This window comes from Vulpes lagopus, chromosome 2 (assembly GCF_018345385.1).
Source record: "Vulpes lagopus strain Blue_001 chromosome 2, ASM1834538v1, whole genome shotgun sequence".
In the NCBI taxonomy this organism is placed as follows: domain Eukaryota; kingdom Metazoa; phylum Chordata; class Mammalia; order Carnivora; family Canidae; genus Vulpes; species Vulpes lagopus.
The window spans coordinates 158,544,818-158,571,570 of record NC_054825.1 but is presented as its reverse complement, the minus strand read 5'-3'; the positions used below and the strand labels follow the sequence as shown (position 1 = coordinate 158,571,570).

Below are 26,753 nucleotides of genomic sequence, written 5' to 3'. Positions count from 1 at the left end.
CCTCCGCCTCTACGGTTCTGCCTCTCGGGTGTGGGAGGCTAGTTGCCCTGGCCCCGCCCCCGCCCGCCCCGCCCCGCCCCGCCCCCGCGGCTGACAGGCCAACGGGGGCCGCCCCTCGGGCTGGGCCACTGTAAGCCCCGCCCCCTCCCGATCCCGGCCTGTGGCCCCGCCTCCTCAGGAAAACACAGACTCCGCCCATCTCCTAATCCGAGCCACTGGTACCCAACCATCTCCGCACAAAACCGACGCTATGACCCCGCCTACATCCGCCCGGAGCTCTTGGCCCCGCCTACACCCGAACAGAGACTTCCGAAGTAAACCGAGGCCTGTGGCCCCGCCTCCAAGCTGCCGCCGATTCTGCCCGAGGGAACCCGAAGCGGAGGCCCCGCCTCCTTCCAAGTCCGAGGCCTCGCCTCTTTACGTGCTCTGGGCTTGGCTGCCGGGAGGTCCAGGTGCCGCGGCCGAGGGGTGCTCGCGGGCGCGCGGAGCAGGTCGCTTCCCTGCCTGGCCCGCAGCCTGACGGAGCCGCGCCCCCGGCCCGGGACCGCGCGCGCGGGGCGAAGGAGGCGTGGCCGGATCCGGGGCGCCGGTGGGCCGGGACTGCTCCGCCGCCTCCTGCCCGGCGGGCAGCGCGGAGCCGGGCCCAGGTGGGCCGGAGCGGGGCGCCTCGGGGGCGAGGCGGGGGCGAGGCGGGGGCGAGGCGGGGGGCGCCTGCGGACCCGCCGGCCGACCCGGGCGGGTGTGGCGCCGAGAGCGCGGCGGAGCGCGGAGTGGCGTAACCGCCTGTGGCTCTGCCGGGAGGTCTGACTTGCGCTGGGGGGACTGGGGCGCTGGGGTGGACCGTCCTCCGGGCTTCAGGTGGGAGAAGGGTCTGCAGCTCCGGAGGAGGTGGAGGCTGGAGGCTGAAACCTGGGTTATCGGAGAGGGAGGGTTGAGTTCCTGGGTCCTCGAAGGAGGGAGGAGGAGGCGGGGAGATCTGGAATCCTGGGCTCTCCAAGGGAAGGGCCTGGGACAAGGGTTGTTGCTGGGTTCTCAGAGCGGTATCTCAGTCCCTGGGACCTCAGGGGGGTGGGGGGAGTTGCTTTGATTTCTGGGATCGCAGAGAGCGGGCCTGAGAGGTCTGGGTTCCTGGTTCTCTCAGGGGAAGAGGACTGGTGGTCCGGGTTCTCAGAAAAGCGGAGCTGGGGGGTAGATTTCTTTATCCTCGAAGGAGGAAGGTTCTAGAGGTACAGATTTCCGTGTTCTCAGAGGAGAGGAGCTGAGGGTAGCACTCCAGGACCCTCAGAACTGGGAACTACGGGGGAGTGGGTTCCTGAACCCTCCAGGGGGGAGGGGCCTCACTAGGAACCTCTGCCCCTCCCCCAGACCATGTCGCCTGAAGAATGGACTTATCTAGTGGTGCTTCTCATCTCCATCCCCATCGGCTTCCTCTTTAAGAAAGCTGGTGAGTTAGGTTCCCTCCCTAGTGGAAACTGGGGGAGGGGTGGGGGGAACCCGGCAGGAGCTCCCTGGAAGGTTCCAGGCTTATGCTCTCTCTTCTCTTTGCAGGACCTGGGCTGAAGAGATGGGGGGCAGCAGCCGTGGGCCTGGGGCTCACCTTGTTCACCTGTGGCCCCCACACTTTGCATTCTCTGATCACCATCCTTGGGACCTGGGCCCTCATCCAGGCCCAGCCCTGGTGAGGATTTGGTGGGAGGGGGAGTGGGGAGGAGGTCTGTCCCTTTCTGCCTCTGTCTCTGGACATCTCTTGCTTATCTCTGAACTCACTGTGTCGTTTGGTCTGTTTCTCTTCCTCTCGTGCCTTTTCTTCTGGGTCTCATCCCTGTGCGATTGACCTGATCCTTAACATCCAGATCCTGTATTCAGGAGGAAGGGGCGTTTGTGTGCTGGCCCTGCCACCATTCGTGTTTGTATTATGTCTCTTTCTCCCTCCTTTTTTCTTGCCTCCTGCAGAAAAGATGGAGGCCCTGTGGGTTTTTCACCCTAAAGCTTCTCCTGACCCCTTCTCATGCTCTTCTCTAGCATGGCGCATTTCTGTGGGGCTGCGCCCCTTCTTCTACCATCCCCCATTTTTGGGGTGGTGGTGGGGGAGGTTCTGGAGCTAGACTCTGGGGGAGGCAAGGGCCCTGCACTCAACACAGCCTACGGCCTTCCTCTGTCCCAGCTCCTGCCACGCCCTCGCCCTGGCCTGGACCTTCTCGTACCTGCTCTTCTTCCGTGCGCTCAGTCTGCTGGGCCTCCCCACCCCCACGCCCTTCACCAATGCGGTTCAGCTGCTGCTCACACTCAAGGTCAGATGCCCCTCCAGCCCCTCTTTGTACCCTTGAACTCCCATTTTCACCTCCTCCTCCCCTGACCCACTCCTGTGGGGAGCAGGGGAAGTGGGATCTTACCTTCCCTGCACCCCAGGACGTGGGTGATCTGCCCCTTCATGCTCTGGGCAGATCTTCACCTCTCAGCTATTCCCTGGGGTAGAGAAGTACACCCACACCCCCATCTATGTAATGTAACCGTAGGTGTTTGCCATTTGCCAGAGGTGAGCTAAGTGCTTTACCAACGTGTTCTCCAGGAGCACGTGTTGGTAGCAAACCATTTAGCAAGGTAGGAGAAACAGCTTTGGAGAGAAAGCACTTCTCTAAGGGCACAGAACCAGGACACCCATGTCTGGCTCTTTATCACCTGGGAGAATGGGTGAAAGCAGATTCCCAGGCCCCACCCCGGACTGAAAAGTCAGGATTTCCCATGTGCCAGGTTCCAGCAATATATCAGGGCACAGGATAGTCACACAAGGTTGTGAACCCAGTGTCCTCAGTGTCCCAGGTTCTCGGGTGGCAAGGCAAGGACAGGCAGGAGTTGGTCAGCAAAGAGTTGGAGGGAGAGCCTTTCAGGATGTAGCACCAGGGTGTGGAAGGGAGCAGGCTGGGTTGCATCAACGGTGTGCCAGCCATAGCGAGTGTGCATCGGGAGAAGGAAGGGGAATGGGCCCAAGGTGTGGGCTTTGGGCTTCTTATGGGGCCCAGGAGCCACTGGGAGTGGTCTTTTGGTTTGTTGCCAGAAGAGGTAATGGGACCAGGTTTATGTGTTTGGAAATATGCTCTGGATGCTAACAGAATTGCCACAGAAAGGGCAAGAAGGGATGAGGATGGTCTCCTTGATCAAAGTCCTGCTGACTGGCAGTGGCAGCTTGATACAGTCAGAGCTCCAGCAGGAAATGCTGCATTTGGGACACTTTGAGGAGTTCTTTTTTACAGCAGTGTGGGCAGGATGTAGAAGAGCCAGAGGGGACAGTGCAGGAATCCTGGACCAGCAGCTGGGGAGCCCAGGGCCGAGAAGAGGGCCAGGTAGTGCAACCTGAAGGGAAGACATTGTGCAGAGCCCTCCCTCCACCTTGACATGATCCGTCCATCAGTGAAGGGGCACTGCCAGGCCCTGGGGGATCTTACAAGGGAAGAAGAGCCCAGTGCTCAATCCTGCCTGCCCCCTCTCCACCCTGGGCTTTCTATGGGCCAAACCTGAGAGGAAGCTGGAAGCCCAGCTGAGGCCTGCTGCTGTAGGCTCAGCCTGAGGTCTGCAGAGAAGGTGGGGGGGTGGGGTGGGGGAACCAGGGTGAACCCATTCAGCCTCAGCGGAGTGTGGGGGACAGACTCCGAGACCTGCGGGATCAGATCTGGGAAGTAAGGCAGGTTCCTGGTCTGAGCGTTCAGGCTGCTGGTGGCCTTTGCTGAGGGGAGTGGGAGGGGACCCGCTCTGTGGAGTGAGTAGCACCACACTCCACTCTGGATGTGTCAAGTCTGAGGAACCCTGGCAGGTATCCAAGTCCTAATGACAGGAGTCACCCTGAGTGGTTTTGGGGGCTGGAGGGAGGAACCCAGACTAAGGATACAGTTTGTGGAGGTCATGAGATCGTGGCTGGTATCAAGCCACAGAGGAGAGAAGAACCTGGAAGGGGGAACAGAGAGATGGAAGGGCCCAGAAAGGAGTGCCCAAAGCCCTCAGCTAGCAGAAGCTGCTACCGGGCCACTCCTGATTCCAGAGGCCCAGAGCTGCCCCTGGAATAGAAGCTCGGCTCCCAGTGGCACGCCGGCCGCAGCACCCCTTGGCTGCTGAGAGGAGTGGGGGCAAGGAGGTCCTGTTGTCTGATGTGTCTGTACCCTACCTGTGCCCCCTGCTCCCAGCTGGTGAGCCTGGCCAGTGAAGTACAGGACCTGCACTTGGCCCAGAGGAAGGAAATGGCCTCAGGTTTCAGCAAGGGGCCCAGCCTGGGGCTCCTGCCCGACGTCCCCTCCCTGATGGAGACACTCAGCTACAGCTACTGCTACGTAGGAATCATGACAGGTGAGTGTGCCTGTGCCCCTATCCCGTCACCCTCTCGGCTCCATTCTGCACCCTGACTTTGGTGCCTGCCCTGTGTTCCTGCCTCCATCCCAGTGTCTGCTCCTCTAAAGGATGAGCATCTAGGCCTGGGTTTATGTCAAGCTTTCCCACTGCTCCTCCAGAGTAGAGACAGACTGTTCTCCGCCTAAATGATTTCCAATGGCTTCTTGGGAGCAAATAGGAGATGAGGGAGAATGACCTATGGAAGCCTGAGGTTTCTGCCATGCAGGGAATAAATACATTCCACTCCCATGTTAGCCTCAGGAAGTAGTTTCCACTGACGCTGACCTCCTAGGCGGTTTTCTGTTTGATGACTGCTGTCCTGATCTCTGATCCATGTGTTCGCCCACTTCAAACTGCATCCCATTCACTAGCTTTAAGTCCAATTGCGGAGCCATGCAACCTTCACCACCACATCACTGTAGGACAGTTGTATCACCTTCCCAGGCCCCAGCTCCTGGAAACCACCGCAGACTTGTCGCTTTGGATCATTACGAATGGAATCCCACTCAGTCTGGTCTTTTTTGTGACATGTGACGTGGCCGCTTCTGTTCATCCCCACGGCCCCCTCCCCAGGCCAGGTCATGAGTGTATCTCCGGCTTGACAGCTCTTTCCTGTCTTCCTTTCCATCAGTGACCCCTGGCAGTCTCAGCCCTGCTCGAGGGATGAAGGGAAATGCTATTTCGCACTTCCCAGCACTTCCTAGCCTACGCTGGTTTCCTAGCTCTCAGCACAGAACACCCCCCCGCCCCCATCCTTGGTGCCTGCAAGGCCAGCAACCCGGCCTCTGCGACCCTCTGGCTTCTTCTCCCACCTTTCTCTTCCTCTCCAGATGCACCACTCTACCTTCTCCCTCATGCAGAGCTCACTCCCATCCCACAGGGTCTGGCTTATGCATCCCCATCTTTCTCGAGGTCTCCATAGCCCTCCTTCTCTAGGTCTTTGTTCCTCACCATCTGGCTGCTCTGCCCTCTTTCTCTCTCAGTCCTGTGAACTCCCTCTCTCCAGTGTCTGTCTTTCTTTTCTTTAAGATTTTACTTATATTTTTAGTTTTTTTCCTTCCAAACTTTTATTTAAATTCAATTTAGTTAACACATAGTGTCAGATTGGTTTCAGTGGTAGAATTCAGTGATTCAGCACTTACATGCAACGCTCAGTACTCATCCCAGCAAGTGCTCCCTTAATGCCAGGGACCCATCCTGCCCATCTCCCACCCATCTGCCTCTATCAGCCCTCAGGTGGTTCTGTATTGTTAAGAGTCTCTTATGGTCTGCTTCCCCCCACCCTTTTTAAGATTTTATTTATTCGTTTGAGAGAGAGAGAGAGCACAAGTGGGGGGGGGGGGCAGGAGAGGGAGATTGAGAAGCAGTTTCCAGCTGAGCAGAGAGCCTAACACAGGGCTTAATCCCAGGACCCTGAGATCATGACCTGAGCGGAAGGCTGACACTTCACCAACTGAGCCACCGAGGTGCACTGCTTCCCCTTCCCCTGTGTTCATTTGTTTTGTCTCCTAAATTCCACACATGAGTGACAGCACGTGTGTTTGTCTTTCTCTGACTGACTTATTTCACTTAGCATAGTGCCCTCTGGTTCCCTCCACAGCTAGGATTTCAGTCTTTTTGATGGCTGAGTAATATTCCATTGTAGATACACACTGCACTTAAGATTGTTTTTTTTAGTAATCTCTATACCCAGCACCCAATGTCGCGCTGGAACTCATGACCCCCAAGATCAAGAGTCTGCTCACTCATTGATTTCTTGTCCTTTTTTCTCTGAGTGTCACTCCCCTTGTTCTGGGTTTCAGACCCCTCTCCCTCCTCCTCGCCCCTCCCCCCCTTCTCCCCAATCTCAGGCCTCTGGCCTCCTTCCTCCTGTTGGAGGTTTCATAACCCTCTCCCCGCAGCTCCCCAGTCTCAGGCCCCCCCGGACATCAGACACTAGCTGTGGCCACCCTCCCAGCCAGGGATGTCTGACCAGCCACCCCTCCCTCCTCCCTCCTGCCACAGGCCCGTTCTTCCGCTACCGCACCTACCTGGATTGGCTGGAGCAGCCCTTCCCGGGAGCCGTGCCCAGCCTGCGGCCCCTCCTGCGCCGAGCCTGGCCGGCCCCCCTCTTCGGGCTGCTATTCCTGCTGTCCTCACACCTCTTCCCGCTGGAGGCCGTGCGCGAGGATGCCTTCTACGCCCGCCCGCTGCCCGCCCGCCTCTTCTACATGATCCCCGTCTTCTTCGCCTTCCGCATGCGCTTCTACGTGGCCTGGATTGCCGCTGAGTGCGGCTGCATTGCTGCAGGCTTCGGGGCCTACCCTGTGGCCGCCAAGGCCCGGGCCGGGGGCGGCCCCACCCTCCAATGCCCACCCCCCAGCAGGTCAGGTAGTGGGAGGGAGGCTTCCCAAGACCCGGCAGGCCCCATCACCACAGGCTGGTCATGCCCCTAGCAGGGAGGAGAGTGGGGAGCAAGGGAGCAGGTTCATCACCTGTTGTCAGAAGAGTGTCGCCCACCTACCCCTGTCCTAGGGAGCAATACTCCCCATACCTTCCACTGCCCCCTGTGCTACTGCTTGTCACCTCTTGGGATGGCGAACTGCTCTCTGTTGCTAGGAGAGGGAAGATGGTCTTTTAGCAACCATGCACTGCCCTTCTGTTGCCATGGAAATGTTACCCTGGTAACTCGGTTGTTCCTGGTTACTCCAGATACCATCTTTGGGCTGTGATGGGGCCTCATCCTTTGTTGCTAGGGAAATGGTACCCTGGCAACTAGACTGCCCCTCTATTCCAGAGAAGCGCTTCCCTAGCAACCGTGGCCTGCCCCTTCCAGCCACAAGACTTGCTTTTCATTGCTATGTAAATAGCATCCCCTTTAAACTGCCCTCTGTGGTGGCTAGAAGCCAGCACACACACCCCCAACCATGGGCTGTCCTAGCAGCCTGCACCTTCTAAGCAAATGGCATCCCTGACCATGCTGCCCTCTGCACAGAAGGGATGGCACTCCTAGCCACCGCAGGTCACTTTCCTACCATTGCCAAGGACATACCCTGGTAACTATGGAGTGACCTTGTTGGCAATGCTGCAGCCCTCACCTCACCCCTTTCTTTAGTTGTTGGGTAGGTCACACTGCCAGTAACTAGGGGCATCTTGTTGCTAAGGAAGTGTTGCCCCTATGTTGCTAGGGAAATGATGCTCCTAGCAACTGGGAATGGACTGCCCCACTGTTCTAGCAAACATGGGTGGCCTTCTACCTGGGGCTGAGGCTGGGCAAAGCAGCCTGTCTATGTAAATTATGAATTCCTCCTTGCCCAGATTGGGGCATCCCCTAGTAGTCACAGACAGCCATTCCATTAAGGGGGAAGTGGCACCCCCAAACGAATTTCAGCCACTGCCCTGGTAACCACGAGTGGACCTCCAGTTACTAGAGAGAGTGTCTCCCAGAAAATGTCAAGCAGAAACTGAAGGCTTTTCTAAATCTACTGAGCCCCACTTTTAATAGATGGCTCCCATCCCATTATCAGAAACCACCAACGGCTCAGATGGGTGCAGAATGTTGGGGATGTTGACACCAGTGATCCAGGAACCACCGTATTGCTGTAGATGACACTTCTTAAGTCATCATAGGACCAATAACCAGGAAAGGCCCTTTCTGGAAGCATTTCTAAACATCCCAGGCCTTTTTGCTAAGGAATGCCCTTTTTCTAGCAACAGAGACCGTCCTGGTGTCACATGGGTCAGAACATCTCCCTAGCAACCACAGACCACCTCATTGTTAGGAATGCTACTTCCCTAGCAACCACAGTATCTTCCCCACTTAGAAGGGACCATACTTGGAAGCTTCTTGGAATATAGTGAGCTTGGTTGCTAAGGAATGGCCTTTCCCTAGCATCAGAGACCAGTGAAGGATCAGGTTGCTAAGGACTCCTAGCTTAGCAACTATAGCTCTTCCAGGCTCTTCCTTGCTGTTGCAGCCCTGTTACCAAGAGGAGGACCCCATTGTCAGTGAACTGTGCTCCTCACCTCCACTAGTCTTAGTCCTGGAAAAGCCCCCCCCCCCCAACCCTGTTGCCCTAGCAAATGTGACAGCCAGAGCTATTGCCTGGCCGTGATCCCCTCCTGAGTGTCTGGGGCTAGGACAGTAGCCAGCGTCGGGAGGGGGCCTGGCTGAGCTGCATGTCTGTCCCCCACCCTCATCCTCCACCCCCCACCCCCCACCCCCAGTCCGGAGAAGGCGGCTTCCCTGGAGTACGACTATGAGACCATCCGCAACATCGACTGCTACGGCACTGACTTCTGCGTGCGGGTGCGGGATGGCATGCGGTACTGGAACATGACGGTGCAGTGGTGGCTGGCACAGTATATCTACAAGAGCGCACCTGCCCGCTCCTATGTTCTCAGGTGAGCCCGCCTGCCTTGGGAAAACTCGGAACTACATCTTCCGGCAGCACCTGGGGCTGCCTGCTGGCTCCGCGGTGGGGTCTCCTCCCAATAGAGTCACGGGAGTTGTAGTTTCTCGAGGCTGTTGCCCTGCCATTGATTTGCATTCCTCTGGGAGGTAAATCATTCCCTCTCTCTGGGCCTCAGTTTCTACTTCCGTCCTGTCAACCTCATTCGACAGAAGCAGTGTATTGAATCCTATGGACTCTGGTCAGACTTTCTGGAATCTTGGCCCTACCAACTACAGAGAAACCTTAATGAATGAGCTGACCTGTGTCCTCAACTCCTGAATGGGGGTCATGATGTTACCTGCTTCATAGTTTGATGTGAGGATGAAGGGAGATAAAGTGTGAAATGTAGTCACTGTGGGGCCTGCCAGGTGGGTGGTCACTATACATTAGATTTTTTCCATCATTCATCTTATATTTCTTGAGTGAAAGCTTTGTGCCAGATACTGCTATGTTTACAACCTTATGATGTAGAAGTGAGGCTCAGAGGGTTAGGTAACCTGCCTAGTGTTACTCAGCTTTCCCAGAACCAGCAGATGAGGTCAGGACACAGCTGACAGAGTCTTGTAATGAAGCCAGACTTACTGGGTGCTGGGGTCAGGGTCTGGCACCAACTGGATGTGGGAATAAGAAAGTGCAGAGATGACACAGCACACCAGGTGGTGGCTGGGGGAACCTAGGGCACAGAAGGGCCATTCCCGAGATGGGGAGACTGGGCAGGAGGCAGTTTCAGGACTGGGTCAGATGAGGGAGCAAAATGGCTCTAGTGTCACTTAACCCGGGGTGACAGTTGCGTTCAGCTGAAGTTACCGAATAGGCCGTTAGTTACGTGACTCTGGCACATAAGGAGGTCGGTGTGAGAAGCAGACACTCCGGTATCATCAGGTAGAGGCAATATGGAAGGCTCTGGAGCCGAGCACCAGGTCAAAGTCCAGGGGGCTCCAGACATTAGACATTTTCAATGGGTGGGGGAGGGAGAGTTTGTGCCACACTCCTTGGCCGGGGGGCGGGGGGCATTCATCAACAGCTAGAAACGTTGTCATAACCGGGAGGTGCTACTGGCATCCAGTGCTTAGAGGCAGAGATGCTCCTCAACATCCTGGGAAGCACAGAATGGCCCCCACCATAACACAGAATGACCTGGCCCCAAATGTTGGTAGTGCTGAAATTGAGAAACCCTGGTGTGGACTAGGGACGAGGAGGAGCCGGCAAAGACACAGCCCATGAGATAGGAGGCCAGTCAGGAAAGTGTTCCTTCCCAGGTGGGAGCCAAGTGAACAGAGTGTTTCAAGGAGGGAGGGGTTACTTGTGTCTGGTGACGTCAGGAGCTTCAGCGTGGGGTTGGGAGGGGAGGAGAAAGTCTCCGGCAGCCTTGATGTAGCCTTGACAGGAGCAGTTTGGTGGGTGGAAGCAAAAGCAGTTGGAGTGGGTTCCAGGGAGGACAGAAACGGGGAAGGGTTGAGGGGAGCGTGGGCTGGTCTTTGGAGAGTGTTCACTGCCAGACAGGGCGAGCAGAGGAGGATCCATGCCCAGTGTTGCCCTGTACCTGTGTGGGATCCTAGGTCCCCAGGCGCCATCCGTGTGCACGCTGCTGCCCTGCTTCCCCCTGTTGGGGACCATCATTGCAAAGTTCCCGACCCAGGGAATTCTTCCTCCACTATAGGTGGAAAAGAAAGAAAACAGTTTTGTTAATGAGCTAGCATTAAGCCAGGCTGTGATGCACGTCGTCGCTTGTAACCCACTAGGGAGATAACCAACACGGAAAGCTCACCTTCTTGTAGACCCACCTGTCCCAGCCCACTGCGCAGCACGTGCTTGAGAGACACGAGGGTAACTTGCCCTCCGGCAGGGACTCAGCAGCTCCGTTTGCCACCCATTCCTTCATGTTCTTCCTCAGTTGGGCTGGTGACCGGGGGCAGCCACTGGTGCTGCTCAATAGGAAGACTGGAACGTGTGCCTATGATGAGCAGGTGGCAGCGTGGTGCCAGGTGCTGGGATGGGCCCCCACAGTGGCGGGGAGACAGGGACCCTGTAGATCTCGCAGAGGTGGCACCACCTCCCTCCAGAAAAACATTCATGGATTGTGATGTTTTCATCTACACCCAAAGGACAGAGGAAAGAGTCTCAAACACTAGGTTTTCCAGGGAAGTAGCCAAGAAGAGAGAGAGAGAGAGAGAGAGAGAGAGAAAGGTCTCCCCTTTCAGTAGCAAGGAAAATTCAGCCTTTTTATGGACTCTGTGTGCCCCCCAAGAATGAGAGGACAGCATCATTGTGTCACCAGGTGTCATCAGCACCCTGATAAGCCAGAGGGAAAAGTTGATGCCACAGACCAGGAAGAGCTCCATCCCCACCCCAGGCCGTGGTCCATGGCAGAGCCTGCTGTGACTTCTGTGTCTTCCATGCGCGTGCCTGAGTTTGTGGGTCTTCTATGGAAAGCATGTTTGGGTCATAGAAAGAGGAGACCATGGCTGGAGATTTCTGAGTCCTCATGAATCAGGAATTATACTGATCCCAAAAGGAAGTGGCTGGAGGCTCAGGTTCTTGGGTCTTAAGGACAGATATGATAAGAGGGGGTTAACCATATTCCTGAAGAGTAGTGACTCCTGGGTCTGAGGGAGGAGGGGGCTGAGGGGCCTGAACTCCTGGGTCTGAGGGAGGAGGGGGTTGAGGGGCCTGAACTCCTGGGTCTGAGGGAGGAGGGGGCTGAGGGGCCTGAACTCCTGGGTCTGAGGGAGGAGGGGGCTGAGGGGCCTGAACTCCTGGGTCTGAGGGAGGAGCGGGCTGGGGCCTGTACTCCTGGGTCTGAGGAGGAAGGGGCTGGGGCCTGAATTCCTGGGTCTGAGAGAAGAGGGGGCTGGGGGGCCTGGACTCCTGGGTCTGAGGGAGGAGGGGCTAGGGGGCCTGGCTCCCAGGTCCTGAATCTCAGCCTCTCCCCCAGGAGCGCCTGGACCATGTTGCTGAGCGCCTACTGGCACGGCCTGCACCCTGGCTACTACCTAAGCTTCCTGACCATCCCGCTGTGCCTGTCGGCTGAGGGCTGGCTGGAGTCAGCCCTGCGGGGGCGGCTCAGCCCCGGGGGCCAGAAGGCCTGGGACTGGGTGCACTGGTTCCTGAAGATGCGCGCCTACGATTACATGTGCATGGGCTTTGTGCTGCTGTCCCTGGGAGACACCCTCCGGTACTGGGCCTCTGTCTACTTCTGCATCCACATCGTGGCTGTGGCCGCCCTGCTGCTGGGGCTGGCCCTGGGTGGGGGCAGCCCTGGCCGCAGGAAGACGTCACCCCAGGCCGCCAGCCTCGCCCCAGAAAAACTCCGGGAGGAGTAGGCCACTGCCGTGACACCCCTTTGCCCGCCACTGCAGCCACTAAGCTTCTGCCTGGGAATTCCATGAACCAGGCTGCTGTCTCCTTTCCCAGAAAGAGCCCCTGATTGGGCTGGGCCCTGGAGAGGATTCCCTCAGCTCTGCACCCCACCCTCCCCCAGCAAGGCAGGGCTGCTCTCTGCTCCCCTGCCCTGACCCGAGGGCTCAGGAAGCTCAGACTTCCCTTCTGGAAAGTTCAGGTGTTGTCTAGAAGAATCTCCCTTGGTCCCTGCCCCAGCTGCCAGGTCTTCAGAGTGAGCTACCCGCTCCCCAGCCCCCCAACAGGGCCACGGGGATTCTTGGGCAAATTCCCTGTTTCTGGCTCCACGGTGTGGGGCCAGGAGCCTCAGGGCAGGCCCTGGGAGTGGGAACCTCTCTCATGGGCTTTCCCCCTTTCATCAAGCAGTGTTTCAGGCCGGGAAGGGAACATTTCACAATGGGTAAACTGAGGCAGCTAGAAGCTGCAGCTTCCATCTGAGCCACCTCAGGGTCCCAGTGCTTCTGTCACCCTCTTGTCATTTTCTGGCCTAAGGTAGGGTCAGACTGTGTGAACCTCCCCCAATAAAATGTTCCAAGAGGTCCGTATGTGTGTCTATGAGTGACCACCAGGTGTGGGGCCCACACGGGCGCTGCAGGATGGGCTGGAACCAGGCTCCCTGGTGTCACACTGGCATCCGGGGATTTCGGTTCCCAGAAGACCTTTCGAGCGGCCGCCCTGTTGGTTGATGACAAGTGCTTCGGATTCCCCTCCCTGAGCCACCTGGTGGCCAGGTATGGACCTGCCCATGTCCCTTCCTTACCTGCGGCTGACCGCGCCCAGCTGGCCGCTGGAGACGGAAACAGTTTCACCTGCGGCCATGGAAGAGCGCCCGACATGGGAACCGGAGGCCTGGGGCTCCCCTGGAGGGTGGCTGGCACCCCGGGAGGCCAGAGCAGGTGGGGGAGTGGGAGGGGCCCAGCCCCTTGGGCTGGTGGAAGTCCTGAGGGAGGCAGGGAACGGAGGCTGAAACTCCAGGGTCCAGAAGGCAGAAGGGGGAGGGTTAAATTCCTGGTTGTCTGAGGGAGAAGGGAACCAGGAGCTAGGACTCCTGTGTCCTGGGGAGCAGTAGAGGGGGAAGAGGGGGGCAGGGTCGCAAACTCCTGAGCAAGAGGAAAAAGGAAATTGAAGACTGGGTTCCTCAGCCCTGAGGAAGGAGGGGTCTAGGGAGCCCACATTTCAGTGCTTACAGAGGGGACATGGGGCCTGCACTCCTGGGTCTGAAGGAGGAGGGACTGGGGACCTGGATTCCTGGGTCTGAAGGAGGAGGGACTGGGGACCTGGATTCCTGGGTCTGATGGAGGAGGAGCTGGGGGCCTGGACTCCTGGGTCTGAGGGAGGAGGAGCTGGGGGCCTGGACTCCTGGGTCTGAGGGAGGAGGAGCTGGGGGCCTGGACTCCTGGGTCTGAGGGAGGAGGGGCTGGGGCCTGGACTTCTGGGTCTGAGGGAGGAGGGGCTGGGGCCCTGGACTTCTGGTCTGAGGGAGGAGGAGGCTGGAGCCTGGACTCCTGGGTCTGAGGGAGGAGGGGCTGGAGCCTGGACTCCTGGGTCTGAGGGAGGAGGGGCTGGGGGCCTGGACTCCTGGTCTGAGGGAGGAGGAGCAGGGGCCTGGACTCCTGGGTCTGAGGGGAGGGGCTGGGGGCCTGGACTCCTGGTCTGAGGGAAGAGGAGCAGGGGCCTGGACTCCTGGTCTGAGGGAGGAGGAGCAGGGGCCTGGACTCCTGGTCTGAGGGAGGAGGAGCAGGGGCCTGGGCTCCTGGGTCTGAGGGAGGAGGCTGGGACTCCCGTGCCCTCCCAGCCCCTTCTCTTCCACCCCAGGCCCATCGCTCTCCTCTGTGCTGAATGAGCTCCCCAGTGCTGCAACCCTTCGGTACCGAGGCCCTGGGGTTCTTCCGTGGGGGGCATCGGAGGAGGAGGAAGAAGATGGAGAGAGGAGACTCCAGACCATGGCAGAAGTCGCCCAGCAGGAGCTGGAGGAGCCTGTCCCTTCCCGGGAGCTGCCATGGCCCATGCAGGCCCGCCGGACACACAGGTGAGGCTCCGCTCTGGCTTGCCAGCGTGTGTCCTCTCCTCCTCCCTCAGCCTCTCCCTGCTTCTCTTGCCTTCTTTCCCTGTGCCTGTGTCTCTGCTTCTCTGACTCCCAGGCCTCCTGCCTCCCTGGCTCCTGGCTCCAGAACGCTCCTGTCGCCCGGGTTCGTGTGCTGGCTCTCTGCTCTGGCTCCTTCTCCCTGTGCCTGGAATCTGTGTAGTGTTTTTGTTGTGGCCTTCTGTTTTCCGAAGTTTGTCCCTCTTCCTTCTTTCCCTTCCTGGGCTACACGATGTGCACGGCTGCTGAACAACGAACATTCTGGAGAGCTCCGGCAACACTGACAGGTTTCCCTGCTATCCAAAGGACAGCGTTGCTATGAAACCTTTCATAAACCTGCTTGGGGCATCAAGCAAAGGGTAACACAGGTCTTTCCTAAAAACAAAGGCCTGGGCCTGGAACTTTGGGAAAGTGTGGGATGCCTGTGTTGTGCATTTCCACCAGGAACAGCAGGACAGAAGAAGCAAGCACAAGGCCCTTCTGAGAATGGGGCCGTGTGTCTTGAAATTGTTCTCCAAACCCCATCATTTTGTTTTTATTCTTTATTTTTTTAATGTATTTATTCATGAGAGACACAGAGAGGCAGAGACACAGAGGGAGACGCAGGCTCCCTGCGGGGAACCTAATGCGGGACTCGATCCCAGGACCATGGGACCACAAACCGAGCCAAAGGCAGACGCTCAACCACTGAGACACCCAGGCCTCCCTCGTTTTGGGTTTTTATGGTGATTTTGTTGCACAGGCGTGCTTGGTTAAATCTGTGGGCATTGGCCATGGAACTCAGCCTGCAGCCCCTCTCTCTCCCTCCAGTCTCAGGGCTGGCTCCCCCCCCCCCCGCCCCCGCAACGAGGCCCCCACTCTTAGTCTCATCACTCAGGGCATTCCAAAGATTTTTAAAGCTCTGTGCCAGGAATGGGGACAAAACCCAGATATATATATTTTTTTTTCAAATATATATTTCTTATTATAAATCATAGGATCACACCTTCCTTTTTTTTTTTTTCCTTTTAGATTTTGATATTTGCCTACAGAAAAGTGCATGAAACATTGTGTATACGCAGAGTATTCCCATCACGGGAACCCACGGAAACTCCACGCAGGGCAGGAGACACAGCTCCACAGCTTCCAGAAGCTGCCCATGGGCCCCAAGTCACCCCCACCTCCCCACAACATCCCTTCCCAGACTTTTAAAAAATATTTGATTTATTTATTCATGAGAGACACAGAGAGAGAGGCAGAGACACAGGCCAAGGGAGAAGCAGGCTCCCTGCTGGGACCCTGATGTGGGACTTGATCCTGGATCCCAGGATCACACCCTGGGCCAAAGGCAGATGCTCAGCCACTGAGCCACCTAGGCATCCTATCCTTCCCAGACTTCTATGATGATCTGTTCCTCATTCTCCTGTCCAGCTTGGCCACCTGCAAGTTCATCCCTGAAGAGCACAGTGTGTGTGCTTGCTCCAGAGCTCCTGCGGTATCTACAGCCTGCCTGGCCTTCTATGCATTAGCTGCGTCTCTTCCTATTGCTGTAGAGGATTCCGAGTTATCGATATATTGCAATTTACTTCCCGCTCCTGCTGTTGTGTTGTTTCTCCACTTGGGGGTGTCCATTGGGAGCTGCCAGGTCCTTCCTATTCTGTCTCTGAATGTTTCCCTACCAGGAAGAGCCATGCCAGGGACCAAGTGGCTCAGGGATCGGGTTCCAGAGCCTCAAATTGCGCCCTGAAGTTCCGGAGGTTGAAGGAGAAGACGAAGGAAGGCCTGCACACCTTGCAACCCTGGGCGTGGACACTGAAGAGAATTGGGGGTGCGGTGGGGTTGAGGCTGGCCCCATTCCTGGGTCTGAGGGAGGAGGGGCTGGGGAATCAGGACTCCCAGGTCTGAGGGACTGTGTGTCAGGGTCCCGACTCTGGACCTGGAAAGGAGCCCCAGGCCTCTCTGCACCCCCTGTAGGCCAGTTTGGTGCCGGCACCGAGTCCTACTTCTCCTTGCTGCGTTTCCTGCTGCTTCTCAACGTGCTGGCATCTGTAATTAAGGCCTGTATGACACTGCTGCCCACCTGGCTGGAAGGGACCCTCCCGGGTCCCCCTGGCTCTGACACCTCCTCGCCCTGTGGCTTCTACAACCCCAGCCCCCAAGGCCTAGTCACCTTCCCCACCCATCTCCTCAACTTGCTGTCAGGAGAGGTGCGTCCCTGGAGCCCTGGGAGACCCCCCCACCGAGCCTCAGTACCCCCTGATTCTGATTGCCTAAGCCCACGGTGAACTTTTCCTCTCCAGGGTTTTCTAGAATGGTCTCCTCTCTTCTATGGGTTCTACCCACCCCGCGCACACCTGGCAATCACCTATCTGTGCTCCGTCTTTGTCATTGGCCTCCTGTATCTGCTGCTCATCCTCCATCGGTAAGTAACAACCGCACTCCATCCCCACCCTGGTGTCGTGGGGAAGGAGTGGTGGTGGTAGAGGACCAGTCCCCAAGAATCCAGAGTCCTGCTCCATGATCCCTTTCTCTAGTTGTATTGAAACCAAATTTTTAAAATGCCAAAGACCAGTGACAAAGATGGACAGTTTCAACTTCCTGCGTCTTAGAAGCTTGTAGGGGAAAGTAAGATATTAGCCCAGCAAATTAAATACATCTTTTCTGGAGGGGAGAGTGCTTTATAGGAAACCAATAGGGGTGATTCATTCATTCTCACAAATATTTATTAAGCCCCTACTATGTTCTGGTCACTGTTCTAGACAGTTGGCAAAACAGGACAACAAACGAATGAAAACCTGACCAAGGGGCACCTGGGTCGCTCAGTGTTTGAGCATCTGCCTTTGGCTCAGGTCATGATCCTGGGGTCCTGGGATCGAGTCCCACATCAGGCTCTCTATAGGGAAACTACTCCTCCCTCTGCCTCTGTCTCCATGAATAAATAAATTCTTTTTAAAAAAAAGAAAACCTGACCAAGTTCTGTCCTGATGGAGCTGACAGTCTTCCTGGTGGAGACAGGTGATAAGCAATAAGCTATAAATGAGTCCATGACGTGGGGCTCTGGACACACACAGAGCAGGTGAAGTGGGGTGCCAGTGATGATAGGCCAGGCTGCTCTATGAATAGGTGCCCAGGGAAGCTTCACTGAGACAAGATCTTTATTTTTTTTTAAGATTTTATTTATTTATTCATGAGACACACAGAGAGAGGCAGAGACACAGGCAGAGGGAGAAGCAGGTTCCATGCAGAGAGCCCGACTTGGGACTTAATCCCAGGACTCCGGAATCATGCCCTGAGCCAAAGGCATACGCTCAACCGCTGAGCCACCCAGGCGTCCCAAGACAAGATCTTTAAATGAGGATGTTGAGAAGGAGAGGGATTTGGTCAAGTAAACACGCAGGGAAAGAGCATTGCAGGCAGAGGGCCCGGCCAGAGCAAGGTAGGAGGAGAGTGGTGTGCTGGAGGGCGCACTAGGCAGCCGGCTGGGGCCAGAGCAGAGGGAGGTGGGGAGAGCGGTGGAGATGCACCTGCACTCCAGAAAGGATTTGGCTGCTTTTCTGAGTGAGATGGGACTCACTGCAGTTTCTTGACCAGATCAACCTGATTTGATTTCAGGTTCTGGCCCTGAGGGAGGGAGAGGCAAGAAGGAAAGGAGGGAGGAAAGACAGTAAGGGATGAGCAAACCCACAGCAGGTGAAATAGTCACAAAGGTTTTGCAATCCAGGCAAGAGACAGTGGTGGCTTGGAGTAGGGTGGTGGTAGTGGTCAGCTTGGGATTTTTCTTTTCTTTTTTTTTTTTTTAATTAAAAACATTTTTTTTTTAATTTCTAAAAAAAATTTATGATAGTCACACACACAGAGAGAGAGAGAGGCAGAGACATAGGCAGAGGGAGAAGTAGGCTCCATGCACCAGGAGCCCGACGTGGGATTCGATCCCGGGTCTCCAGGATTGCACCCTGGGCCAAAGGCAGGCGCTAAACCACTGTGCCACCCAGGGATCCCTCTTTTCTTTTTTTTAAATTGAATTTCTACACCCCCTCCCCCAGCTGTCTTGAGATACAATTGGCATAAATAACATTGTGTAAGTTTAAGGTGTACAAAGTGTTGATTTGGTACATTTACATATTGCAACATGATTACCGCCACAGCAATGGCTCATACCTCCACCCCCTCACATCATATCATGTCTTTTATGATGACATTTAAGATGTACTCTTGTAGGGACGCCTGGGTGGCTCAGCGATTGAGGGTCTGCCTTCAGCTTAGGGCGTGACCCTGGGGTCCCAGGAACAAGTTCCGCATCGGGCTTCCTGTGTGGAGCCTCCTTCTCCCTCTGCCTATGTCTCTGCCTCTGCCTCTCTCTCTCTCTGTCTCTTGTGAATAAATAAAATCTTTACTCTTGTAGCAATTTTCAAGTATCTAACATAGATAGTACTGTTAACTATATTCAGAATGTTGTACATTAGCTCCCCAGAACTTATAATTGGAAGTGTGTAACCTTTGACCTCTACGTGTCCCCATCCCCTGGTAACCACCAGTTTACTCTGTTTCCATGAGTTTAACTTTTTTAGATTCCATAAATAAGTGGTATCACACAGCGTTTGTCTGCTCTTACTCACTTAGCATAATGGCCTCAAGGTCTATCCATGTTGTTGCAAATGGCAGGATCTCCTTCTTTCTCGGGGTTGAATAATACTGTTGTTATATGTGTACGTATCAGATCTTTATCCATCCATCCGTTGGCAAACAGGTTGTTTCCATATCCTGGCTATTGTTGATAATGCAATGAATGTGGGGGTGCTGATGTCTCTTGAGATCCTCCTTCCATTTCCTTTGGACATATACCCACAAGTGTGCTTCTGCGATTGCTGGATGAAGTGGTAGCTCTATTTTTAACTTTGGGGGGAACTTCCATACTGTTTTCCATAGTGGCTACACTGATTTACATTCCCAATGGGGCACCAGGGTTTTCTGTTTGCCACATCCTCACCAACAGGTCTTATCTCTTGTCTTCTTGATGACAGCCATTCTGACAGGCGTGTTGCTCATTGTGGTTTTGATTGGCATTTCCCTGATGATCAGTGATGATGAGCACGTGTTTGCATACCTGTTGGCCATCTAGATGTCTTAAAAAAAATGTCTCAGTTTCTCTGCCCATTTTTAAATTGAAATTTTTTTCCTGTTGAGTATTGTATGTGTTCTTTTTCTATTTTTTTCAGTTAATCCCAGTGACAGATATGATTTGCAAATATTTTCTCTTATTCCATAGGTTGCCTTTTCATTCTATGCATTCTTTTGCTGTTCAGCGGCTTTTAAGTGTGATGGAGTCCCACTAATTCATTTTTGCTTTTGTTGCTTATGCTTTTGGTGTCCTAGCCAAAATATCATCCCCAATGAATGTCAAGGAGGTCTTCCATCATTTTTTTTTCCCTAGGACTTTTTCTGTTTTAGGTCTTATGTTTACATGTTTAATGCATTTCTTTTTTTAAATTTTTTTAAAAATTTTTATTTGTTTACGATAGTCACAGAGAGAGAGAGAGAGGGAGGCAGAGACACAGGCAGAGGGAGAAGCAGGCTCCATGCACCGGGAGCCCGACGCGGGATTCGATCCCGGGTCTCCAGGATCGCGCCCTGGGCCAAAGGCAGGCGCCAAACCGCTGCGCCACCCAGGGATCCCTGTTTAATGCATTTCAAGTTAATTTTTGTGAGCAGTTTAAGATTGAGACCAGGTTCATTCTTCTGCATGTGGCTCTCCAGTTTTATCAGCAACATTTGTTGAAAAGACTATCCTCCCCAAGGGAATATGTGGGCTCCCTTGTCAAATCTTAGTGTTGTGTGTGTGTATATATATATATTTTTAATATCACACATATCCAGAAAAATGCAAAAATCAAAGAATAGAGCTTGGTATGTCCCCATTCATATCAAGAAATAGAACATGACCAGCCCCGGAAGCCCCCTCAAGATCTCAGGTTACTGCATTTCCCCTGAACTCTCCCCACCCCATCCTTTCTGTTTAACCCCATCATGGGCTGCTCTGGCCTGTTTTGTTCTTCATATAAAAGGGAGACTCTGGCTGTATGTTGAGTAGAGCCCAGAGGTTTCCCTAATGATTGGATATGGGGCGTGGTGAAGCTGGGAAGTTAAGAATTACTTCAGGTGTGTTGAGCCCGAGCCCCTGGAAGGGCCACATTGCTGGCAGTTGTGATGGCAAGGGCCATGGAGAGAGTAGCCTTGGTGGGGAGCACAGTTGTGGCCGGTTGGTTCTGAAGTGGCTTTTGGACAAATGAAGGGAGTAGGTGGTTGCCCACATGGGTTCTGGAGATGGATCCAGATAGAGATGCCCATCTGGGACATGCTGGCATTCAGGCAAGACTGGGAATCCCTCAAGGGCAGGGGCTGTGGTCAAGAAGAAAATCATGGGCTTAACAAAGAAAACGTGGAGGGTCTCCTAAATGCCAGGCACTGGGCCAGGGCCATCAGATTGGGTCCCCCTACCTTTGCACAGTTCACACAGTCCAGGAGGAGAGAACTGTGAGATAAAGAAAAAGCAACTTTTACATTAAAAATCAAATCAGCTATTTCAGTGTGAGAGCAGTACTATATTAAAAACAAATGGGGGGCCCCTGGGGGGCCCAGTCGGTGAAGCATCTGCCTTTGGCTCAGGTCACGATCTCAGGGTACTGCAATCGAGCCCCACTTCGGGCTCCCTGCTCAATGGAGAGCTTGCCACTCTCTTGCTTGTGCTTTCTCTGTCAAATAAAATCTAAAAAACAACAGTTTTTTTTTTTTTTTTAAGAGAAAAGGGATGAGATGATAAAGCAGAGATCAGCAATTTGTCCTGATAAAGTAAAGGCCTGATAGGAAATATGTTCACCTTTTCTGGCTATATGGTCTGTGTCTCAAACTCTGCTGTTGTAGGGCTAAGGCAGCTATAGCCAGTAAGTAAATGAGTGGATGTGGTTCTGTTCCAATAAAACTTCATTTACAAAAAACTGGCACCATAATTTGCCACCCCCTGTGATAGAGAATGGGAGGGGACCCTCATTAAATGAAGTGGTAGTAAAGGACTGACCTGTAGGTAGAGACCAAAAGATGAGAAGGAACATGCCAGGTGAGCAATTAACGACCTGGACATTCTTGGCAGCAGGAACTGCACATGCAAAGGCCCTATGGTAAGAAGAGGTTTGGAGTGTTCTGAGAAATGAAAGGCCAGGAGGAGGGACAGGATTTGAGTTTCAAGAAGTAGGTGGGGGCTAGATTAGGTGTTTTCTGGCTGGCTGTGCTATGAAGGAGCCTAAACTTCCAGAACAAGGACGAGCTGTGGAATAGTTTTTAAGTGGTAGTACCATCTAATCTGCATAGGAGAAGGTTCCAGGGCAGCCCCGGTGGCGCAGCAGTTTAGCGCCGCCTGCAGCCTAGGGCATGATCCTGGAGACCCTGGATTGAGTCCCATGTCAGGCTCTTTGCATGGTGCCTGCTTCTCCCTCTGCCTGTCTCTCTCTCTCTCTCTCTCTCTCTCTCTCTGTGTGTGTGTCTCTATGAATAAATAAATAATCTTTTTTTAAAATAATCTTAAAAAAAAAAAAAAGAAGGTTCCACCAGTGTGGGAACAGAATGGATTCAAGAGGGCGAGGGTGGAAGCAGAGGCCAGGTGGCAGTTCTCTGTAGTCATCCACTCAAGAGATTCTGGGGGCTTGTGGCAGGTCATTGAGGGTGGATATGGAATCTCTTTGCCCAGTTTTCTCTGCTTCCTTGTCCTCTCCCTGGGTCTTTGCCCCACTTCTTCCTTCCCTTCCCTTCCCTTCCCTTCCCTTCCCTTCCCTTCCCTTCCCTTCCCTTCCCTTCCCTTCTATCTATCTATCATCTATGAATGACACAGAGAGGCAGACACAGACAGAGGGAGAAGCAGGCTCCCCACAGGGAGCCCAATGTGGGACTCAATCCCCAGACCCAGGATCATGCCCTGAGCCTAAGGGAGACGCTCAACCGCTGAGCCACCCAGGCGTCCCTGCCCCATTTCTTTGAGTCTCAGTCCTCCACCCTTTGGGTCTTTCTCCCTCACCCCCTTCTCTGGACGTCTGTCCTTCCCTCTGAGTCTCTGACTTCTCTCTAGACCTCTTCCCTCATTTCCCTGTCCACTTTCTCTGAATCCTTTCCCAGTGGGGTCACAGTCTCCCCTCTACATTTGTGTCTGTCCCCAGGATCTTTGTCACTCTGGGTCCCGGCCCTCTGCTCTCTGGAGCGCTGTGGCTCTCTGCGGGGTGTCTACCTTCCCCAGTCGGCCCCTGAATCCCTCTCTTGGTCTTTGGCTCCCATGACTGTGTGTGTCTACACGTCTCTGACTCTACTTGTCAAATTCCCAAGGTCCCAGGGTTCATTTCCCTGCTAGTCCCATAAGAGGGGTGACCCCGCCCTCACTGACCTTCCACACCCCGTCTCTGGGGCCTTCCTCTCTCAGCTCCGTGTCAGGACTGAAACAGACGCTGGTTGCTGAGTCGGGGGCCCTGACCAGCTACAGCCATCGGGTGTTCACCGCCTGGGACTTCGGCCTCTGTGGGGATGTCCACGTGCGGCTGCGCCAGCGCAACATCCTGTACGAGCTGCAGGTGAGCTCAGGGAAAGGACCAGTGGGGCGGGGCCGGGAGTCTGGGTGGGGCCCAGACCCGGGACGGGGCTCAAAGCGACGCTGGGCGGAACTTTCTCCTAAGGAGGCGGGCCTTGCGAAACGAGAGGGCGGGACGAGGCCCCAGTAGGGATACCTGATGTCAAAGGGGACAGGAAAAAGCAGGCCGCGGGAAGGGGGCGGGGCATGAAGCTCCTCTGCCCTGGGTGAGGACTTGGGCTTGGCCAGAAGGAGGCTAAGAAAGTAGAACTGGAACTGCGCCCCAGGCAAGAGGGCTGGGCGGGGCCTCGGAGGGGCGCGGTGTGGAGCCCTGGGCGGGGCTGTGGAGAGGTGGGAGATCTAAATTGTCCAGTAGAGGACCATGGGGGGATTGGGACAAGAACTGCAGAAGTCTTTTTTTTTTTTTTTTTAAAGATTTTATTTATTTATTCATGAGAGGCACAGAGAAAGGCAGAGACACAGGCAGAGGGTGAAGCAGGCTCCATGCAGAGAGCCTGATGCGGAACTCGATCCCGGGACTCCAGGATCACGCCCTGGGCCAAAGGCAGGTGCTAAACCACTGAGACATCCAGGGATCCCCTGCAGAAGTCTTTAGAGGGTGCTGCTGTGTCAGTTCATGTTGAGCTGGGGTTCTGAACCACCTGCCGGGCCTGTCTGGGGGACTTGAGCCCACAAAGGACGTCTTTCCTGGCCTCAGGTGGAGCTGGAGGAAGCTGTGGTGCGGCGCCAGGCTGCAGTGCGGACCCTGGGCCAGCAAGCCAGGGTGTGGTCAGTGCGGATCCTGCTCAATCTGCTGGTGATTGCACTCCTGGGAGCGGCCTTCTACGGAATCTACTGGGCTACAGGGGCCACCGTGGAGCTTCAGGTGTGGAGGGTCCTGGGGGAGGAGAGTCCTTCCATCCTGGAACTTACATTTCCAAGGTTGGAGGGCATCTTAGGAGGGATGGGGGTGTATGTTTGGACTTTGGGGTGCTGGAGGAAGAAAAGGCTGGGGGAGGACATTTAGCAAGGTTCTGGAGGACCAGAAGCCCGGAGCTTCTTTGCTTGATTCACCACCCTCTCTCCCAGGAGACGCCCTCTGTCCAGCAGATGCCACTGCTGAAGCTCCTGGTGGATTACCTTCCATCCATCTTCATCTCTGGGGTTAACTTCTTGCTGCCACCTGTGTTCAAGCTCATCGCTCCGCTGGAGGGCTACACCAGGAGCCACCAGATTGCTTTTATCCTGCTCAGGTTCTACCTCTGTGGGTGTGCTGGGGATGACGGCAGGGCTGGTGTGAAAGACACTGGCTCTAGTATACAAGGCACGGAAATCCCCAGGATATGGGACCCAGTGAGATCTGGATTCAAATCCTGACTTGTTCCAATCAGAGCCTCAGTTTCTTCATTTGTGAAGTGGGAAGAATTGTGAGCGTGTTCCACATGTGGGGGGTGGAGGCGGGCTGGCACGTGGTGAACACTGGTCAGGGCTGATTCTGTTCCCCTTGCCAGGACCGTGTTTCTCCGCCTGGCATCCCTGCTAGTCCTGCTCTTCTCCCTCTGGAATCAGATCACTTGTGGGGGCAAGGCTGAGGCTGAAGAGTGTAAGACCTGTGGCTACAATTACAAGGAACTACCGGTGAGAAGGAAAGGGGCCCCAAATCCTGGGTCCTTGAAGGAAAGCAGGAACTAGATGGGTTCAGACTCCAGGTTTAAGAGGAAGAAGGAGCTTAAAGTGCTAGAACACCCTCCCTTTAACGCCCCCCCCACCCCAACAAAGGGTTGTTAGGATCACTTGTGATTTGGAGACTTGGATGCTTGGACCTCCAGGTGCCTGGATCTGGAGGTCTTTCTGACCCATGCCTTCCTTCCTCAGTGCTGGGAGACCCGGCTGGGGCAGGAGATGTACAAACTCCTGCTCTTTGATCTGCTGACTGGCGTGGCTGTCATGCTGCTCATCCAGTTTCCTCGGAAGTGAGCCCCCACCCCTACCCCATTTCTTTGACCTTTTGTCTGCAGGCCCCGCCCCCTCTCACCTAGTTACTTCCCTCTAGACACACCCCCTCCAGGACTGAAAACTCCACCCCTATTCAAATATATTCACTTCTGACTGGCGGGCAGGACGGCAGGGGCGGGGCAAGGCGGGCGGGCTTGCCTCTGACTTGGCCCCGCCCCGCCCCTCAGGCTGCTCTGTGGCCTCTGTCCCGGGGCCCTGGGTCGCGTGGTGGGAACCCAGGAATTCCAGGTACCCGACGAGGTGCTCGGGCTCATCTACGCACAGACGGTGGTCTGGGTAGGGAGTTTTTTCTGCCCTCTACTACCTCTGCTCAACACGGCCAAGTTCCTGTTACTTTTCTATTTCAAGAAGGTGAGGAGTGTGGTGGATTCCTGGGTCCTGAGGAAGGAGGATGTGAGGGTCCCCAGCTACTAGCTCCTGAGAGAGAAGGGTCTGGAGGACAGACTCCTGGATGTGGGAGGAGGGGATTAGGGCGTCTCTTCCGTCCAGGGGAAGAGGGGATCCGGCCTCCCAGATCTGACGGCAGCAAAGAACCAGGGATTCTGTTTCCCTCCTGAGGAGGGGCCAGGGACAAGGACTCTTGGACGATGAAAAAGGACAGGCCAGGGCTCAGGGTCTTGTGTCTCCTTCTCCCCCCAGTTCACCCTTTTCTCCACCTGCTCCCCGGCCTCCCGCACCTTTCGGGCTTCCACAGCGAACTTCTTTTTCCCCTTGGTCCTTCTCCTGGGTCTGGCCATCTCCGCTGTTCCCGTACTTTACAGCATCTTCCTGTAAGTGTGAGAGGGGCCTGCCTCTCCCTTCTCCTTCCCTCCTTCCTTCCACCCTCATCCAGGATTCTGAATCTTGGTCATCCTTGAACACTGTCTCTGACTTCTTCAGGATCCCACCTTCTAAGCTGTGTGGTCCATTCCAAGGGCAGTCGTCTATCTGGGCCCAGATCCCTGAGTCTATTTCCAACCTCCCTCAGACCGTCCAGAACTTTCTCTTTTTCCTGGGGACCCAGGCTTTTGCTGTGCCTCTTCTCTTAATCTCCAGGTGAGGGAGCCCATAATCCTGGGTCTGAGTTTGTGTTCCCTGGGGGCCCCTACTGCCTGTTTCTAAGTAAGGAGGGGCTGGGGGCCAGGACTCCTGGGTCTGAGGAAGGAGGGGGGCTGGGGGCCTGGACTCTTGGGTCTGAGGGAGGAGGAGCCTGGACTCCCGGGTCTGAGGGAGGAGGGGTCTGGCGGAGGGGTGGGGCTGGGAGTCCAGATCCCCGGTTTCTATGGAGCCTTTACACTGAAGATATGCTAAGAGCCCCCTGGGTACGGCTTCCATTTCCGTCTCCTCTAGCATCCTGATGGCATATACCCTGGCCTTGGCTAACTCCTATGGACGTCTCGTCTCTGAGCTCAAACGCCAGATAGAGACGGTGAGGCAAAGCGGGTTCATGGTAGGGGGTCCTGGATATTGAAAGAAATGTGGGGAGCGGTCGGCCTCACCTGCACTTCTCTTTACCCTTTACCTCTACCCAGGAGGCGCAGAATAAGGTCTTCCTGGCACAGCGCGCGGTGGCACTGAGCTCGGCCACCGGGGCTCTTCGACCTCCCTAGCCCTGCTCGGGACCATGGCCCACTTCATCCTGCCCCCGGACCCTTTGGAAGCCCGCACCTCATCTGTAAAAGAGAACTTGAGAAGACCCTAAGTCCCCGGCTGCGGAGGTTTCCGGGGCCCTGACGCCCCCTCACTCTCGCGTTAACCTTTCTCGTACCAATAAACGCCGCCGAGACTGCAGAGCGCTTTGTTTGTAACTTGCATCCTGAGCCGGCCAATCAGAGGTATCGGCCTCGAGAAGGCCAGCCAATCAGCGGCCGCGTCCCGTAGCTTG

General features: G+C 55.3%; 2 protein-coding genes across 4 annotated transcripts; both read left to right on the top strand.

The window, feature by feature from the left end:
* The first annotated feature begins 399 nt into the window (after positions 1 to 399).
* Positions 400 to 12,750, top strand: MBOAT7 (membrane bound O-acyltransferase domain containing 7). 2 transcript variants are annotated; one of them, XM_041743365.1, is made up of 8 exons: positions 400 to 647; positions 1,366 to 1,444; positions 1,549 to 1,678; positions 2,165 to 2,291; positions 4,176 to 4,335; positions 6,382 to 6,742; positions 8,584 to 8,760; positions 11,746 to 12,750. In XM_041743365.1, exons 2-8 carry the CDS (start codon positions 1,369 to 1,371, stop codon positions 12,131 to 12,133), a joined length of 1,419 nt encoding a protein of 472 aa, XP_041599299.1. In that variant the 5' UTR covers positions 400 to 647; positions 1,366 to 1,368; the 3' UTR covers positions 12,134 to 12,750. The 2 variants fall into 2 exon arrangements, with proteins under 2 accessions (XP_041599299.1, XP_041599300.1); XM_041743366.1 differs by lacking the exons at positions 400 to 647; positions 1,366 to 1,444; positions 2,165 to 2,291 and having other exon boundaries at positions 1,565 to 1,678.
* A 220-nt stretch (positions 12,751 to 12,970) lies between these two features.
* Positions 12,971 to 26,659, top strand: TMC4 (transmembrane channel like 4). Of its 2 annotated transcripts, XM_041743353.1 has the most exons (15): positions 12,972 to 13,105; positions 14,025 to 14,238; positions 15,954 to 16,099; positions 16,246 to 16,478; positions 16,572 to 16,693; positions 22,730 to 22,877; positions 23,592 to 23,759; positions 23,963 to 24,126; positions 24,385 to 24,511; positions 24,749 to 24,846; positions 25,057 to 25,240; positions 25,529 to 25,659; positions 25,769 to 25,924; positions 26,219 to 26,297; positions 26,401 to 26,659. In XM_041743353.1, exons 1-15 carry the CDS (start codon positions 13,027 to 13,029, stop codon positions 26,476 to 26,478), a joined length of 2,127 nt encoding a protein of 708 aa, XP_041599287.1. In that variant the 5' UTR covers positions 12,972 to 13,026; the 3' UTR covers positions 26,479 to 26,659. The 2 variants fall into 2 exon arrangements, with proteins under 2 accessions (XP_041599288.1, XP_041599287.1); XM_041743354.1 differs by lacking the exons at positions 25,529 to 25,659; positions 25,769 to 25,924 and having other exon boundaries at positions 12,971 to 13,105.
* Positions 26,660 to 26,753: the final 94 nt, after the last annotated feature.

Coding starts and splice junctions, on each gene's coding strand:
- TMC4 (XM_041743353.1), top strand. CDS start 13,027: ATGGAAGAGCGCCCGACATGGGAACCGGAGGCCTGGGGCTCCCCTGGA. Junction 16,100..16,245: donor GACACTGAAGAGAATTGGGG/GTGCGGTGGGGT, acceptor CACCCCCTGTAG/GCCAGTTTGGTGCCGGCACC. Junction 25,925..26,218: donor CCTCTTCTCTTAATCTCCAG/GTGAGGGAGCCC, acceptor CGTCTCCTCTAG/CATCCTGATGGCATATACCC.
- MBOAT7 (XM_041743365.1), top strand. CDS start 1,369: ATGTCGCCTGAAGAATGGACTTATCTAGTGGTGCTTCTCATCTCCATC. Junction 1,445..1,548: donor CTTCCTCTTTAAGAAAGCTG/GTGAGTTAGGTT, acceptor TTCTCTTTGCAG/GACCTGGGCTGAAGAGATGG. Junction 2,292..4,175: donor AGCTGCTGCTCACACTCAAG/GTCAGATGCCCC, acceptor CCCTGCTCCCAG/CTGGTGAGCCTGGCCAGTGA.